Below are 16,753 nucleotides of genomic sequence, written 5' to 3' on the forward strand. Positions count from 1 at the left end.
GCTTCTGCGTGTGTGTGTGTCCCCGTCAATCTGTGTTGAGGTGTGGCTTCATGAGACAGGAATGGCAATTTTATTTTTATTGCTGATTATTAACGTATCCTTTTTGCTTTACACCAGGTAATGTATTTCTGACTGTCGGTGGATTATTCTGATACTGATGGATATGCAGAACAGGACAGAACTTGCCACAGAATCTGCCCATTTTTTTTAAACATTTCTTCATTATTAACGAAATCTCTGATTTTAATTCAGCACATTAAAGTTTTTGAAATGAAATGACAATGATCCCAAACACACTGCCAATGCAGTAAAAAGAGACCGGGATAGAAAACACTACCAGTCATGGATTGGCCTCCCAGGAGCTCGGACCTCAACATTATTGAAGCAGTGTGAGATCATGTAAACAGAGAACACAACAAAAGGCAGCCAACATCCAAAGAAGAGCTTTGAATGTCCTTCAAAAAGCCTGGAGTACTATTCCTGAAGATTAGTTAAAGAAATGACAAGAAAACTGACCAAGACAGTTCCGACTGTGTTGAAGAATAAAAGTGGTGATAGCAAATACTGACTTTCAGATTCGTAGGAACTGTACAAACTACGTTTTTGTCTTATATGCTGTATTTCTGTGTAAGGGTCAAGAGTTTTGGACAACACTGTGACTTCCATCGTTGCAGTCCTTTTAATTATCAGGCGAGATCGACAGAACATTTTCTCAGTAGGTTGATTGCGGTTTAAACTATACACCGTGAACGCGTCTTGCGCTCTACGTGCCTGCAATCTCCGCCTTGCTTGCAAGAGAGAGGCGGACCAGTTAGAAGTAGGAGCTGAAACACTTTTGCTTTTTAACTCTGCCAAAAGCGGTGGAAAACCAGAGTGAAGGTAAGGCGAAACTTATTTGTAATCTATAAAGTGGACTATGCTGACAGCACGTGCGTCTGATCCCTCTAACCATGCTGCTTTTACTCAAGTTTCAGTAACTAAGTTGTTGCTTCTCAGATGGATTCTTTGTTTCACCAGATCTCAGTGTTACGTAATACTGTATTCTTAATAATAACCATGTGGAAGCACAAGTTCTGCACAGCTGTGCCTCACCCCTCAGTTATGCAGCAGGTTTGATCAGTGGAGATAGGTTGTTTAAGGTCTTTATTGTAATTTCTGTTATAGATACTGCATACGCACATGTAATGATTGACTTAAAATGTTGAAATATTTTACATTTTATTTAAATATTTCATTAACATATAACTTATTCTCAACGATGAGCAAATAGACAAAAAAAAGAAGAAGAAAATCGTTTTAATGTTAATATTGAATCCAGTCTTAGTCAATCTGCTGGTTAATGGTTATGTTTGATTCCTTCATGGGTTAGTGAGTCTCACTGTGTCTCATGTTAGTGCAGACATGCGGGTGGCAGTGATTGGGGCAGGAGTGATTGGCCTGTCAACAGCTCAGAGCATCTATGAGCACTATCACTCTATTGTCAGTCCGCTGACCATCGAGGTGTATGCAGACAAGTTCACTCCACTGACCACTAGTGATGGAGCAGCCGGCTTCTGGCAGCCTTATCTGTATGATAAGGGCAACGTTCAGGAGACGTGAGTGTGTTTTATTTAACTTTCCTTTAGATTTTAGTTTTTATCTACAAACATTACTATTGCTACATTATTCCCATATGTGTCCTTCACATTTAGAAAATGGAATAAAGAGACATTTGACTACTTGCTCAGCTTTCTCAAGTCACCTGAGTCCATAAAAATGGGAATATTCCTTGAGTCTGGCTACAACCTTTGCAGTGAACCCGCACCAGTGAGTACTGCTTCTTTTTTTTGGAACTACACTTTTTTTTATCTCAAAGATAAGATTTATTCTTATTAGGAAACCTTTTACAGCCAAGAACATAGGTGTGTGTATATTTGGTTAAAGTGCAACATCAAGCAACTCATTCACAAATTTATTGCATTTCGGGGCAATATCTACACTAAACAAAGTCCAGTTGCTCTGAAGTAGAGCTTTGTTCAGCCACATAAATGATTGTTGAATGCACTGGTTGGAAACTGTAAAGAGAGAGGCCCCACTAAGGGTTGTTTTTACACTCAGAATCAGGGTTAATTGGGATTCTGTGTACTAACGCCACAGACATTTCTAGCAAATAATGAGGAAAAACTTGCAGGAAAATTGCTTTGCACATGATTAAGACTGTGGAAGCTGTATAATTATTCTAGAAGTACAAGAAAGCACAAATATGCAAATTCTGAACTCTTGTAACAAAGTGGATGACATCCCATAGTACGTACAAAACATTCAGGAATGCACGCGTAAACTCCTCCGGTATGTAGTAAGGACCCTGTCACACTGCAGTTCTGAAAATATGGAATATGGAAATATTCAGCTGTCTGCTCGAGTGGTCTGACAGTCACGGACGGAGATGGACTTATGTGGTCAGAAGTTTACTTACACTCATCAGATTCTTGTCATACCACAGCTTTACCAAAAGTTTAAATTGGGTAAAAAACAGTTAGTTGCAGAGATCCACATTAGCAGATGATAAAAAGAAACACAAAATACAGAAATTACAAGAAAGCTTGCATTTGGGTGTTTAATGATTTCTTTCAACTGTTCCCTTTTTAGTGCGGAATGATTGTAAAGCATCTTTAATGACTTTAAAAAACCAAAATTGGGTGCTCAAGTTTGGATTTATTTTAGATGTTCTCTGCACACAGTCAAAACTAAACATACAGACTCAAATATTTACATACATTAACTTTAACTTCACCTTGAATCAACAGCTAGGTGGTTGAATCTTGGACACATGTGGGTGTTACAACAGGACGATGATCCCAAACACAAACACACATGAAAAATGTTTTTTGGAATGAATAAAGCAGACTAACATTACAAAAACCAGCCAATTTAAACAAGCTTGTTGATGGCTACCAAAAACATCTGGTGAGGTGCCACTTACATTTAACCAAAAATCAGTGGGGGCTAATGTGTATATATATGAGACTATATGTATAGTTTTGATGCTGTGTGAATTAAAGAAAATCCTAAATGAATTCAAACTTGTGCATGTTTAAGTCATTAAACATGCTGTACAATCATTCCACTCCAGAAAACAACAGTTCAAAGACATCATTAACATTGATGTACATCCATGGCCATGATGAGTGGATGTAACCTTGAGAACACAACTGTATATTAGCCGGCACTGACATTGTTGAGTGATTTCTGCATGTTTGCAAATAAGATCATGCAGTGGGCTCTTTTTTTTTTTCTGTTGTGTCACATTAGTTTAGTGCCGGTTAAAAGTTCACAGGTCAAGCGATGAAACTGGAAGACTTTCAAACACTTATTTTTTCATATTCTTATTTTATCTTAACCCTTAACTTGCTATGCTAAAAGCTTAGCAAAACAGAAATAGAAAGTTGCAGAACCAATCCAAGTTGGCACAATGCAGAGTTACAATAGTGATGCAAAACTCAAGTATATGTCCAGTTTCGGGTTCAGTGCACTCTGGAAATTCTTTTGTGAATTTCATGTGTTACAATAAATCTGCTCTTAGCAGCAGAAAGCATTTCATTGAGCTTTCTCTTGCAACATGAAGTAACATACATTTCTTTTAGTTGTAGTCATGCCTACATCAAAAGCCTATTTGTCATGAATGGAAATGGCTCGTATCTCATTAGAGCAGCCAAATAATCCCAAAGTACAATCAGGCTAATTCTGTGTTATTTAGGAAACCGGGTAATTACGTCAACCACAAAACTGCCTGTACTGGTACTGATGGTGATCCTTCACTGTTACCACAGTGTCCTATATTGTTCCATATTAGGAAAACGGAAACCAATATTGTACCATAAAGTTTCACTGCAATCTATGCAAGATGTCAAATATTAATAATATACACGATAGAGCAACTCTGTTTAGTTGGCAGGGCTTATTCCCAGCGTTAATTTGGCATTTCATAAAAAAAAGTGGTTATCCTCAGTTGTAGCAAATGTGGCTGAGGAAGTTAGTAAATAACCAGGAGCTGATGAAACCCCATCTAACCCAGAAACACTTATTAACATATTAACTTCTATGAGAGTGTGTACTGAGAAATCTGACAACAAAAAAATGTTTCTTTCAACTCGATTCCTAATCTTTAGGGAGTTTGTATGCATTAAGCTATTACTAAGTAGTTCACAGGATGACTTTCATAATGTAATAGCACTGAGAGGAATGTGTGACACAAACATGCGTTTGAGTCATAACCAGAGTGAAGAGTCAGCTGACTCGATATCACCAAGACAGCCCATGCATTAGCAGCCCAGATATAACATGGTAAAGACAAGCGAGTTTTCAAGATGCACTTAAGTTACTTTCTCTGTTGAAGATCTCTTTATTGAAGATAAAAACCCAAACAAAATATCAGTGTTTGGCCACAAGAGACTCAGAGTTTCACAGTGGATACATCCTCTGTAATAATGTGATTTGGTGACTGTGACACCCATAAGATTGCCCTCTCACTGCCTGTGGCTTGTTTTTGGTTGCAGGATCCCTCGTTTAAGGACAGCGTTCTTGGCTTCAGGCAGCTCACAGACCGAGAGCTGCAGATTTTTCCTGGATACAAGTAAGCTCTTTCTGAAAAACGCCAATGAAAGACAAGACACAAATAAACAAATAGTTAGCCACATAGTCAGCTGTTTACATACAGTGTGAACAAGTTGACTTTGAATGTGTGGTAATTAATTAAAGAAACTACTTGACCCCATAAACTCTGAACCATGAAAAAATTGCCAGAAAATTTAAATTAAAAAATGCAATGTGTATTTAAATGTATGACCAATTTAGAAAAAAAAAGGAAAAATTACATTTAAGTTTGAATATATGAGTTTTAAGTTGTATTTTCTTTGCGACATCTGGCATTTGTAACCCTAACAGGGTTAGGGTTGTAAGTCACACTGAGGATGTTGACTCATGTTTCAAATAACATAAAATCATGTTTAGTTTGATAAACATGAATTTAAAAATGCTAAATGTGTGAATTTCACTGTATTACAAGCGTCCCACTAAAAGTTACCAGTATTTTTTGTGATTGAATGGACAATGTTGCACAACCAGCAGTTTTAGTGAAACATTTGCTTCTTATCATTTGTTCAGGTTTGGGTGGTTCAACACTGCTCTCATGATAGAGGGTAAAACATACTTACCTTGGCTTATGGAGTGGTGAGTGATCACCTAACTGACTTCTCATGTTGTATCAGTATTGATTTATTTAGTCCAACCTCCTGAGTTAGCTTTAAAATTCCCAAAGTATTTGACATTGTTTGAGATCCGTTGTTTTTATATTTTACCTTTAACATAAGACCATATCGTGTTTACAGTTTTATAATGTTGTCCGATATATATGCTGTACCTGGTGGACTGAAATGATCCCACAATACTGAGTAACGTATACTTGAGACTTCATCCTATTATGTATTAGTAATAAGAGTAATAAACATGTAGTCTTCATTAGGTTCTTGTGTGTTTAGCATCGATGCTCCTTAATATAAAAGGTTTTCTAGTGCACAGTGTTTTTATTTGCAGGTTGCGAAAAAGGGGAGTGAAATTTTATCACAGGAAAATAAAGTCCTTCAAGGAGGTTAGTGAAAGTTTTCAGTGTATTGTGCTTGCAAGTTCTTTATACATTCACCGGACACTTTATTAGGCACACCTTCTAATCTGACTTAATTCGTCATGGGATAGATTCAGCGAGGTGCTGGAAACATTGCTCAGAGATTTAGGTTCATGTTGACATCATTTCTTGTAGCTGTCTGGTCTCTCTCCTCTGACCACAGGCATTTTCACCCAAACAGCTGCTCACTGCATAGTTTCTCCTTTTCTGAACATTTTCTGCAGTGTGGGAAAATCCCAGTAGGTCAGCAGTTTCTGAAATACTCAGACCAGCTGGTCTCCCATTAACAACCACACCACACGTTCAAAGTCACTTAAGTTACTTTATTTACTCATCATGACGCCTGGTTTGAACTTCAGCTGGTCGTCTTTAATGGTGTTTTGCTGACTTATGCCCAGTCTGTACTATATTAACATTTATTACTGAATGTTGTAATGTTTTACAGCCTCCAGACAAGTTGAGCAAAAGTTATCTGTCACCATGTTTGTTATCTCCTATCATCCTTGACTTTTTTTAGCTGGCTGAAACCGGAGCAGATGTGATCATAAACTGCAGTGGGATGTGGTCAGGCCAACTGCAGCCAGATCCAGACCTGAAACCAGGCCGTGGCCAGATATTGAAGGTGAGAATATACAGGGCTGTGTGTATGTACTGCACAAGAGATAAAGGAATGACGGAATGAACTAGTGTTTGTTTGTATTTCAGGTCGATGCTCCCTGGCTGAAGCACTGGATTATTACCCACGATTTCACCAAAGGAACATACAATTCACCATATATCATTCCAGGGTAGTACAAGTAACATGCCACACTGATAAGCACTGAACTGCAGAACCACACAGCTGTTGACTTATAGTATTACTACATTTGCAGTTAGAGGATTTTATATATTTCACCTTAAAAAAAAGTTTTCAAATGTAGTAGCTCTAGTAGTTACTCTCTGTAGTTCAGTCGCTATGTTAACAGCTGCAGCACTTTTTCGTATAGAATAGAATAGAATAGAATAGAATAGAATACTTTTATTTGTCAATTTCTTCAAATGTACTTGCCATACAAAGGAATTGAAATTACGTTTCACACTGTCCCATGCGTAGACATTGACAACAATAAGGTGCAGATGCACAACAAAAACAGCCCTAACAATAAAGTAATAAATAGTAATATAATAATATAAATAGTGCTAAAAGAAATACTAAAAATATATATATAGTTGCAGGTGTGTGCAATTGCAATGCAAGTCAGGAATGTTTTCAGTTCTTGGTTCAGAGAGTGTTTCTTTGTTGGAGAGTGTGCGTGGGTGAGGGGGAGTAGAGTCCAATCTGTCTTCCTATACTTCTGCCAATCTGGTGATTCTGCTGGCTGGGAGTCGGGAGGGAAGAGAGTTCAGCAGTCTCACAGCCTGGTGGATGAAGCTGTTGGTGAGCCTGGTAGTGCGGGAGTGGAGACTTCTGTATCTCTTTCCAGAGGGCAGGAGGCTGAACAGACAGTGCGCGGGGTGGGTTGCATCGTTGACAATTGTGATGGCTTTGCAGGTGAGGCGAGTGGTGTAAATGTCTTGCAGGGAGGGGAGTGGTACACCAACTATCCTCTCAGCTGTTCTCACAATGCGTTGTAGAGCTTTTCTGTTATAGTCAGTGCAGCTACCGCCCCACACAGTGATGTATTGTATTGTACAGTATTGATTTGGGGTTGGAGTACAATGAAGACAGAAAGCAAGAGCTGTTTTTATCAGTGTGCAAAACATTTGTGTCCGCAGAAGTCGTCTTGTGACGCTTGGTGGCGTTTTCCAGATGGGAAACTGGAGTGAACAGAATAGCTCTGTCGACCATAAAGAAATCTGGGAAAAAGCTTGTCAGCTTGAGCCTAGTCTCAAGGTACGATGAGTTCAGCAAGGCCATAAAAAGATATGATGATTCAAGTGTGATTAATTATTTACAGTAAGTGTTCTGTGGTGCTGAAGTTTTTAACATTTTTCATTTTATATATTTAGACCTCATTCTAAAAAGATGTAACTGAGTGTCAAATTTTCAGTTTCTGAGTTACCTTTATTATTATGTATTTGTTTATTTATTGTCAGTTCTGAAAAGCTTTCATCTCTTTGTTCTCTAATCTCAGCATGCCAGGATAGTCGACGACTGGTCTGGCCTCAGGCCAGTTCGCAGCAAAGTCCGACTGGAGAGGGAAGCCATATGGTCTGGTGAAACCCCCATAGAGGTATCCTTTCTAAGATCTAAGTAGCGGAACTGTAAATACATATTTCTGCTATTAATTGTCTAAAATACTGTGGCATTATTCAGGTGATACACAACTATGGCCACGGAGGTTTCGGACTCACCATTCACCGAGGCTGTGCCGAGGAAGCGGCGAGGCTCTTTGGTCAGATCGTGGAACAAAAAGGCAAAGGTCCAAAAGCTCGCTTGTGAATTGGTGTGCAGAAGTAACGATTGATGCTCTTTTTTTTTCAAATGTCAGCATCAGTGCATATATTGCTCCTAGCCTCCACTAATTTAATATTAAACATCATTTTCAAACAGTCTCATGCACCTGCAAAGTTAAGGACAAGGCCACCATTGTTAATTAAACAATGGCACATATGTAAGACAATCGTGCTGAAATCTATTTGAGATTTGGATAATTTGAGAAGCACTTTTTATGTATAAATTGTACATATTTTTGTGAATTTTTTAGTGCACTAAATGCAAGATTTGCAATGAATTTAAAATATTTAACTAATTAATAAAAACACGACAGTTACTTGTCTTTGAAAGATCATTTACTACAGTATCATACACATTTACATCCAGTGCGTTGACAAGGATCTGTGCACACAGACACGTAATGCAGCTCTTCATCTCAAACATTGGCAGGTAACAGCTCATCAGACCTATACTCGTTAAATAAATACAGAGATTATTTTTTTAAACAAAACTTCCCTCAGTCCATCTCCTCGTCACCTCTGTTACAAACAAAAGCAAAGACAACAACTAAACCAGGTATTGATACATTATTTACAGAACACAACATCCCGTTGTGGACATTCGGAAACGCAGCATCAAAGTCTGCTGAAGTAGGGCACGAGATGCATCAACGTCTATAGATTATGACACCACATACATGTGTGAATGTTTTTGTATTTTTAAATTATGTAAACCTTGCTAACTAGGCTCAGTCAGCTTTGGATGTTGAGAAACTGCTCAGATTTAAATGATCAAACACTTTAATGTTAACGTAAATACAGGATCCATGGAGCATGTTTGTGCTGTAAATATGAGAAGTTATTATCTTACTGATGTTAATATCTTCTGGTGAAGGTTTCAACAGATCCCTCAGCTTGCTATAAAGAATCTGTCCTGATAATGATCAAGAGATGAGGTGGTATTTTCAATGTTACCTGCATTTTCCATGGGTCTTTACCGTGTTAAAATGTGAACTAATACTGACACAAGAACAACACATACAACACAAGAGTTCAAAAGGATGCTCGGTGTATGAAAGCTAGTGACTTCCTTTCACCTCTCACGGCTGAAACTATTAAATAACCCCACACCCTTTTCATTCAGATGCCCTGTTGTTTTGATTGTGTGGGATTTTCCTTCAATCTATCAATGCTCTGTTTTAAAAAATAAAGACAAGTGTGATTAGTGTATTTCAGCAGGCAAATTGTGCGCACAGGATAATGCTGTTCCTTACATATGTATCTACGCCCACTACGTTAGCAGAAGCAGCTTTCTCATAGGTTTAAGAGTAGGTCTCGACCACAAGCTAAATAGGTAGTTTTAAGGCTTTTTGAAAAGAAGATAGTTGTTTGACCTTACGCTATCCCTTTTGCTTCTCTTGGATTAGAAAAGCTTGATTAAAATACTTTGGTTGAAGTATTAGAATTCTCTCTTTACGATTTTCCTCCCCCATTCACTCTCACACTCATGTAGGTCATTTGGTCTTTCTTGATTACCCTGTGTGCAGTTATACAGTGGCAAACTTGTGAGAGCAATGGTGTTTAAAAGACTAAAAAAGTACAATGACATGTACATGTAACTACTGTGTTGCCTGGCTCCCAGCCACTGCGGTGACTAAACTGAAGATCATTGAAGGGGGGCAAAGATGAACACAGAGAGCTGGTTTTGTTGTCTTCCCTCTCCTTGCTTCTCTTCTTCACTGTGGTCTCCTCTCAGCTGCACTGCAGCTGATGCATCCTCAGCCCTGGGAGCCGGAGCTGGAGTCAGGGACTCCTCCAGCGCTGTGGGAAGAGGCCCTACCCATCATCTCCTGTCCCCACTCACGGTGGCTGGACTCCTGCAAGCCGCGGCCTGTCGTCTCAATTGGCAGCGCGCAGGAGGCGATGGCCGCGAAGAGGCAACAGCAGCAGTACACTGACAGAGCCAGGTACACAGAGGACTCCAGCATCACCTGCAGGATGAAGCCCATGGACAATCACAATGTGTGACACTAACACTCTGACATTTTTGTGCAGTGTTGTCATGGGAAAACAAAGTGTTACCTGGGCAACAAACGGAGTTATTAGGGCACCAACCCTGGCCATTCCACTGCTTGTTCCCAATCCTAAAGCTCTGGTCGCTGTTGGGTATACCTGCAGAGTTTCAGAAATACATAGGAGGCTGCCAATTTTCTAATTCTGCCCTGCAAATGTGTTTTACACAGTAGGAGCAAAACTGCTCACTGTGTAGATATCTTACCTCTGGAGTGTACACATAGGCTGCCTGAAACCCTCCTGCAATAAATGCTCTGGCGATGAATATCAACACTGTCATGGAGGCTCTGCAGGGGATAAATCAGTATCAGTAAATGGACAGCATTACTAATTCTTAAAGTATTTAAAAGCCTGATTATGGCCAGTTGTGCCTTTACCTCCCAACACAGCCATAAAGTGGAATAATACACATAGAGAAAACGAAGAAACACAGTGCCATGGTCTTCCTCCTTCCCAATCGATCGATAGCCCACAGCGTCACCAGCAGTCCTGTACAACATCAGCATACTCAGACCCCTAAAATCAAACTGCATGCTCTCACATAGTAGAAAAAAAAATGCAGGTGCAGCCAATCATATTGAGACACCAAAATGAGTGCCTGCATGAGTGTAAAAAAAACAACAATAGAACAAGAATTGAAGCAAGAAGAGAGGAGGCATTTATATTAATGCATAATAACCAGCAGGTGGTCATATTTGTGCATAATTTAGAGCAGAATTTGCACAGTTTTTAATATATTGAACAACAAATTTATGAGAGCTTGGTGATGTGTACCTGGGAATTCAGATAACGTAGTCCACAGCAGGTCTTTGTAGTCGTCAGAATTCAGGTATTTACACTCTAAGCTGCATCGGAGCTCCTCCTTATTACCTTTGGACACTAGAGGGAGTTACACCAAACAGGATGCTTCAAATCCAGCACTCAGCCTACTGTCTGTGATGCTTTTTGCAAAAACATAACCACCATAAAGTGTGTGAAGCCCTCAGCATCTGACTCACTTCCACATGCGCCTCCCTCCTGAAACAGCTCTGTGGTGAGCAGCACCAGCCCATAGTAAGAGAAAGCATTCGCAAACCTGCATGAACAGACACAGATCAATTCATGCTGATTTGCTTTAGGTAAATCACTGGACAATGAAAACGCAAGGTTTTCGAGAAAGAGGAAGACATTATCAATTGCTAATTTACCAAATAAACCACAGCAGGACTGTGGTCCAGCGGAAGTGAGATGAAAATAAGTCTCGAATCTTCCCACGATCTTCCTAATAAAAAAAAACAGCCATAAAAAAAACCCTCAGAACACAAATGGCAGTATGATAGAGGGTACTTAATGTACACAAAGCATTTAGTTTTTGCAGATGCACACCGCACCTGTCTGGCGGCAATCAGTTTTCCCAGTGGCATGGGTGCTCCGTTCTCAGTGGCAATCCGCTTCAGTGTGTTCAGAGCCTTTTCCTGATTCCCTGTCAGCACGTCGTATCGAGCACTCTCTGGCAGCCACTGCTCCCACCCACCAAAAAACAAAAGAAAAATTAGGTTGATAAAGCTGTAATCTATCATGCTTCAAATTGTAGAGCAGCTCAAGACTGCCAACATACTTACAAAGCACAGAATGGCAAAAATGAAGAGAGGAATGGTAGAAAGTCCGAGCAGCCAGCGCCAGCCCAGAGTGGGCATCACCAAGATCGCTAAGAGGACCTCAAATACAGTGCCCAGTGCCCAAAATATCTACGACAGCAGCAAATGCAGGTTTTAGGGCTGAGAAGGTTTAAGTGCTGAAATGATATAAGATTTGTGCACTCCATACCTCAATAAGCAAGATGCATGTGGCTCTGGACTTCATAGGCAGAAACTCAGCATACAGCGTCACCCTTACAAAAAGAGGCACTTTATTATGAACCCAATCGCCATACATTACAATTTGATTGTTTTTTTGCTTTGTTTTTTCAAGATGAAGGGTTACTCACGACTGAGGTGCCCCTCCAATGCCGAAGCCCACCAGTGCACGGAGGACAAGGATCCAGCCGTAAATAGGTGCAAAAGCACTCATCAGGCCGTAGAACATCGTCCACAGAACACTCAGCTTCAGACCCTGCATGTGTATACAATCAAGACATAATACACTGCTAAATAAATAAATAAGCAAAATCTCACTCTGGCATAATGAAGCGGCTCACTCCTGTTGTCTAGTATGTACTAAGAAACCCTAACTCTGTAAATCATTTGGACCTCTGACTGAATGCTATTAGAACTTACTGTCTTTCTGCCGTATTTGTCAGATATGTTCCCCCAAAGAGAAGAGCTGATCATCATCCCGATGAACACTGCCTGTATCAAGAAGAAAGAAAGAAAAAAAAAAAACAGAAAAAAATCAAGTCCCAGTCAGATTGCAGCCAAAAGTTGTCCGACATAGCATGCACATCCTCTTATACACTGTTCTTAAACTGTCGGTAGTATTTGGTTTTGGTTGAGCCACAAAAATGTGAATGTTTAGTGTCTTTAGTAAGTGAACCTTAATTTCCTTGTTTGAATGATATTCTGTATTTCACTCTGACTCTAAATAAGACTTTCAGATTCATTAAGGTTGCAAAGATTCAGCACATATCTGAAGTGTGCTCAGGTCTTCTTTTCTTCGCCATTTGCTGGCTCCGTTTTAATCCAAGCACAAAATCATCCCTGGGAACTCGATCAATAACTGACAGGACGGTCATATTGCACTGCAAGAGGAGGACTTTCACAGGCATAAGAGAGACATTACCGATGTAAGCAGTGCCACTTCCAGGCTGGGCAGTCTCCATTCACAGTGGAGCTGTGGAGCTAAGATGCTGAGGATCATCATCTCCATAGCATCAGCCATCTGAAAACACACAAAGATACTCAGTGAATTCATATGCAGTTGTCATAATTACTTTGTATTGTGCTTATTTAAATGAAAGAGCAGTTCTCACCCAGGATAGGCCAGTGAGGATGGAGAGTTTCCACTGAAATGTCCCAAAGCCTATGGCTTCTACGGCATCTTCCACCATGAATGTGTCTGAGAGAATGAGGGCGTGCAGCAAGATTGTACTTGAGTCTGAGCCCAGGAGGAAAATGTAAGACCTTAAAACAGCTGTCTGAGAGAAATGAAGCCATGCCATACTGTACCATCAGTCGGATTAGCAAACTCTCGAGGTACTGGAGCTCCCTCAGTGAGCGCCACAGCCTCCAGATCAGTCTGCTCTGCAGTCCTTGCCTCCTGCTCTCTGCTCTCAACATCTTCCTCTGAGCGTGTGCTCTCACCTGTGCGACGGAAGCGGACAACACTACAAAAAACATAAAGAAGAGGATAGAGTATATCTTATCCTAAGCTCAGGAGAATGAACTTATCTGCAATAAGGCAGGTCACAGGAGTTTCATAAGACTGGTGTCAGAGCAATGCTGAGTGCAAATGAGAGTCAGAGGCTGTTGCCTTGGTGATATGAGCTTTTCCTGGCTTTGATTTTGTGTATGGGTGATATTATTCTCCAATGGGGAAACCATATCAGGCCAGCAGACAGGTTGGCACACTCCACTTCACTGCCAGACAAGCTTTTAAAGGCTAAGAGATACACATGTGAAGGATGGAAGGGATACTCTTCTTCTACATGCAGATAATTGATAGTTTGCTCAGCCTGAAAGAGTGGGACGTCTTAATCACTGTAATTACATAACATAGCCTGCTTGCAGTGGAAAGTAGCCTATCAGTATTACAGATGAGTTTGTGAGATTTCCGGGGAGGTCTGTGTTCCCCTGTAAAGACTATAATTTCCCCTTTCAATCTCTCTGGTAAGAAATGCACACGGGAGTAGGAAGTATGCTGCAGTGGACTGCTCTGACATGTTTACCTTCCCTTTGAAACAAAAATAAAATGTGATTTTAATTTTTTTTAGCAGGATTCTGAAAGGAGACTCCTAAATATCTCTCACTAAGGCTAAGCTAGACTGTCATAAGCCAGCCTTAACGCATGTGCAGCAGGGCTGTGATAAATTGTCTTATGGCAGTAAACATAGTAAAAAAAAAAGAAAAAGAAAATCATGTTTAACCCCCCCAAAAAACTTATTAAGCTGAGAAATCACAGCCAATCTGCTTCCAGTAAATAAATAGTTTCTTAGGAAGATGCTACGCCTGTAAACAAAATGCCTCCAGTAGCGGAGACAGAAGACGCGGTGTTATTGTTCTTTGTTTCTCTTCTGTCTGGGAACACATGTGGGGATTATAAAACTGCACGATCGGTGCTTTTGAGCAGCTTCAGGCTATCTGTGGTCCAGGGAGCTAATCAAAGGCGACGCGAAGCCGTCAGAGGGCGATGCGTCGGACAATCACGCAAAGCCGGGAGGAGAAAACACACAGAAAAAGGCGTTGGTGTGCAGACTGCACCGTACTCACGGCAGCTGTCTCAGCTGGAACAGATCATCGTCCATTTTGGTGTTCATTGGCCGACGGTCCGTTTGGCATCATCGCCGTTTACATGGTCACGACGGGCTGCGATTTCAGCACCGAGGAGAGCGATCTGCTCCGGGTGTCCGTCGACAGCCAATGAGAGGCTGCCCTGCGCGAGTCACAGCGCGAGACTCTCGGAAAGGCATGAGCTCAGGAGGGTATAAGACCGCATGACTGCTGATTACACGAGCCAACACATGACGAGTTATCAACACTGACGCTGGAAACCAGACCGGGAAACGCACAACACAGATGAATCGGAATTTTTAAAGCTGTAACGTCAAAGTTATTGAAAGAACACCCAGAAGCGAGTGTACGAGTGGGGTTGAAACTATTAGTACAACTCGATGCAAGTTTGCTATATATTTAAATAATAATAATAATAATAATAATAATAATAATAATAATAATAGGGGTTAGGAAATAAGTTACAACAAGTGACGTAACCAGGGTTTAAAAATTAGTAAGGTGAAGATTTTTTTTCTCTTAAGGTATCATATTCCAGGTGTAGATAGATTAAATGTGAGACGGAAACCTGGTAGAAGCTTTCCCTTTTACGCTTTTAGAGTCACATAGCTTTCGTGTCAAAACTGGCAGTCTTTAAAAAGGGAACTAGTGTTTCCAAGTACTTTTTTGTCTTCATTCTGAGCGCTATACCAGTTTTCTGTTTAAAAGAGTCCAACAAACATCCTTTTTTAAATCTACACTCTTGCTTGGTAACTGCACTCGTGTGCTTTCTTTGAGATAAATGGAAGTTTCTTTGGCATTTTGTTTTCTAAGCCAATGAATTTCACATACACTCACGGAAAAGTCACGTTACGGCAGCAAAGTGGACAGTGCAGAACAAATAGATGCGGTATAACTTATAACAGGGGTGGGCAACTCCAGGCCTCGAGGGCCGGTGTCCCTGCAGGTTTTAGATGTGTCCTTGAACCAACACAGCTGATTTAAATGGCTAAATTAGGTCCTCAACATGTCTTGAAGTTCTCCAGAGGCCTGGTAACGAACTAATCATGTGATTCAGGTGTGTTGACCCAAGGTGAGATCTAAAACCTCGGGGCCTGGAATTGCCCACCCCTGACTTATAACAATAGTGCTATACAGAAAACCTATACACTGTACAAGGTATGAGATTTTCAATTTATATATATCATACAATATGAAGCTTAGTAGCAGCAAAAAGGGACGTTTGATGCAGAGGTTGTGTGTTTATAGCAGGAAAGGTGGAATGTTGCACCTGTGCTCCAATCATCAGTAGAAAAGGCTACACTTCTGAAGAGACTAGCTCCAAGAGTTGCAATACAATCAAAACCAGAGAGTTTGAAAACTGAAGGACTTCGTTTAATACATGTCCCCTCTTTTGCAGGTGCAACTATATATATATATGAAAAAATAGAAGCTGAAATTTAGATTAAAAAAAAAATTAAACAAAGAAATAAAAAAAAAAATAAAAAAATAACAAAGCGCAGATACGTGTTTATCAGTCCACTTGAAATGAAAATAGGACAATGGAAAAGATTACTTGCCTTCTGGCTCTGGCCCTATACCAGAGGGTAAGCCAATCCTTTACTTTCCTCGTGTCATGTGTAAAACAAGTGAGGGGCAGTGTGAGGCAGGGCACAAGTTCCTGAACTTCCCGTAAAAGCCACTTAGAGTTTACAGGCCAGATTTAATTGTCTTTCTTCTGAAAAAACAAAACCATCTGATCTCGTAGGTGCTTACGGCCATTACAACGTTGTAAAAACATGTAAAAAGAGAAAGGAGAAAATAATTGAAATAAGACCTATGGAAATTTGGAAGGCTTGCACGGTGTTTTGATGGGTTAATTTCTTTTCCAAGTGTGAAACCTCTCGTTTTGTTCTACAAAATGTTTTGGGGAACTTGAAAAAAAAAAACTGTTTTGAGTTTCAGCTTGAAGTGTGATTTTAAAAGATTTGTGAAATGTAAAGAATTTTGTGGTTTTATTCTGTTTTCTTAAAGAGTCTGATGAAAGCATAAAAACTAATTCAGACTAATCAAATCAAAACCAACGCATCAGTGCTTCAAGCCCTACTTTTTTTTTTTCTTACGAAAGCAGGTAATGACGTTACAGGCGTGCCACTCTTCCTTGGGTCCGTCCTGAAACACACCACCAACCATTGAGAGTTCC

General features: G+C 40.2%; 2 protein-coding genes and 1 long non-coding RNA gene across 4 annotated transcripts; 2 read left to right on the top strand and 1 right to left on the bottom strand.

Moving 5' to 3' along the window:
• Window positions 1-779: 779 nt before the first annotated feature.
• On the top strand, window positions 780-9,213 carry LOC309718343 (D-amino-acid oxidase-like). Its single transcript, XM_082553464.1, has 11 exons — window positions 780-879; window positions 1,395-1,595; window positions 1,692-1,806; window positions 4,536-4,612; window positions 5,143-5,208; window positions 5,572-5,626; window positions 6,177-6,281; window positions 6,365-6,447; window positions 7,415-7,532; window positions 7,774-7,872; window positions 7,956-9,213. Exons 2-11 carry the CDS (start codon window positions 1,402-1,404, stop codon window positions 8,079-8,081), a joined length of 1,038 nt encoding a protein of 345 aa, XP_082409590.1. The 5' UTR covers window positions 780-879; window positions 1,395-1,401; the 3' UTR covers window positions 8,082-9,213.
• On the bottom strand, window positions 8,414-16,743 carry svopa (SV2 related protein a; the record flags this gene model as incomplete). Of its 2 annotated transcripts, none has more annotated exons than XM_082553462.1 (16): window positions 8,414-10,065; window positions 10,157-10,246; window positions 10,353-10,434; window positions 10,525-10,636; window positions 10,922-11,026; window positions 11,146-11,222; window positions 11,335-11,408; window positions 11,518-11,646; window positions 11,749-11,874; window positions 11,954-12,017; window positions 12,114-12,238; window positions 12,403-12,474; window positions 12,905-13,003; window positions 13,095-13,180; window positions 13,291-13,448; window positions 16,658-16,743. In XM_082553462.1, 16 exons carry the CDS (start codon window positions 16,741-16,743, stop codon window positions 9,853-9,855), a joined length of 1,698 nt encoding a protein of 565 aa, XP_082409588.1. In that variant the 3' UTR covers window positions 8,414-9,852. The 2 variants fall into 2 exon arrangements, with proteins under 2 accessions (XP_082409588.1, XP_082409587.1); XM_082553461.1 differs by lacking the exon at window positions 16,658-16,743 and adding an exon at window positions 14,551-14,910.
• On the top strand, window positions 9,931-12,299 carry LOC309718348. The gene is made up of 2 exons (XR_014279950.1): window positions 9,931-10,041; window positions 12,098-12,299. It is a non-coding gene; the product is annotated as an uncharacterized lncRNA (long non-coding RNA).
• Window positions 16,744-16,753: the final 10 nt, after the last annotated feature.

This window comes from Aulonocara stuartgranti (genome assembly GCF_965226115.1).
Source record: "Aulonocara stuartgranti genome assembly, chromosome: 12".
Classification (NCBI taxonomy): Eukaryota; Metazoa; Chordata; class Actinopteri; order Cichliformes; family Cichlidae; genus Aulonocara; species Aulonocara stuartgranti.

Excerpts from the sequence above, each read along its gene's own strand:
- LOC309718343 (XM_082553464.1), top strand. The coding sequence starts at position 1,402 with ATGCGGGTGGCAGTGATTGGGGCAGGAGTGATTGGCCTGTCAACAGCT. Across the intron at positions 6,282-6,364 it reads GCCGTGGCCAGATATTGAAG|GTCGATGCTCCCTGGCTGAA; the intron begins GTGAGAATATAC and ends TTTGTATTTCAG. Across the intron at positions 6,448-7,414 it reads TCACCATATATCATTCCAGG|AAGTCGTCTTGTGACGCTTG; the intron begins GTAGTACAAGTA and ends TTGTGTCCGCAG.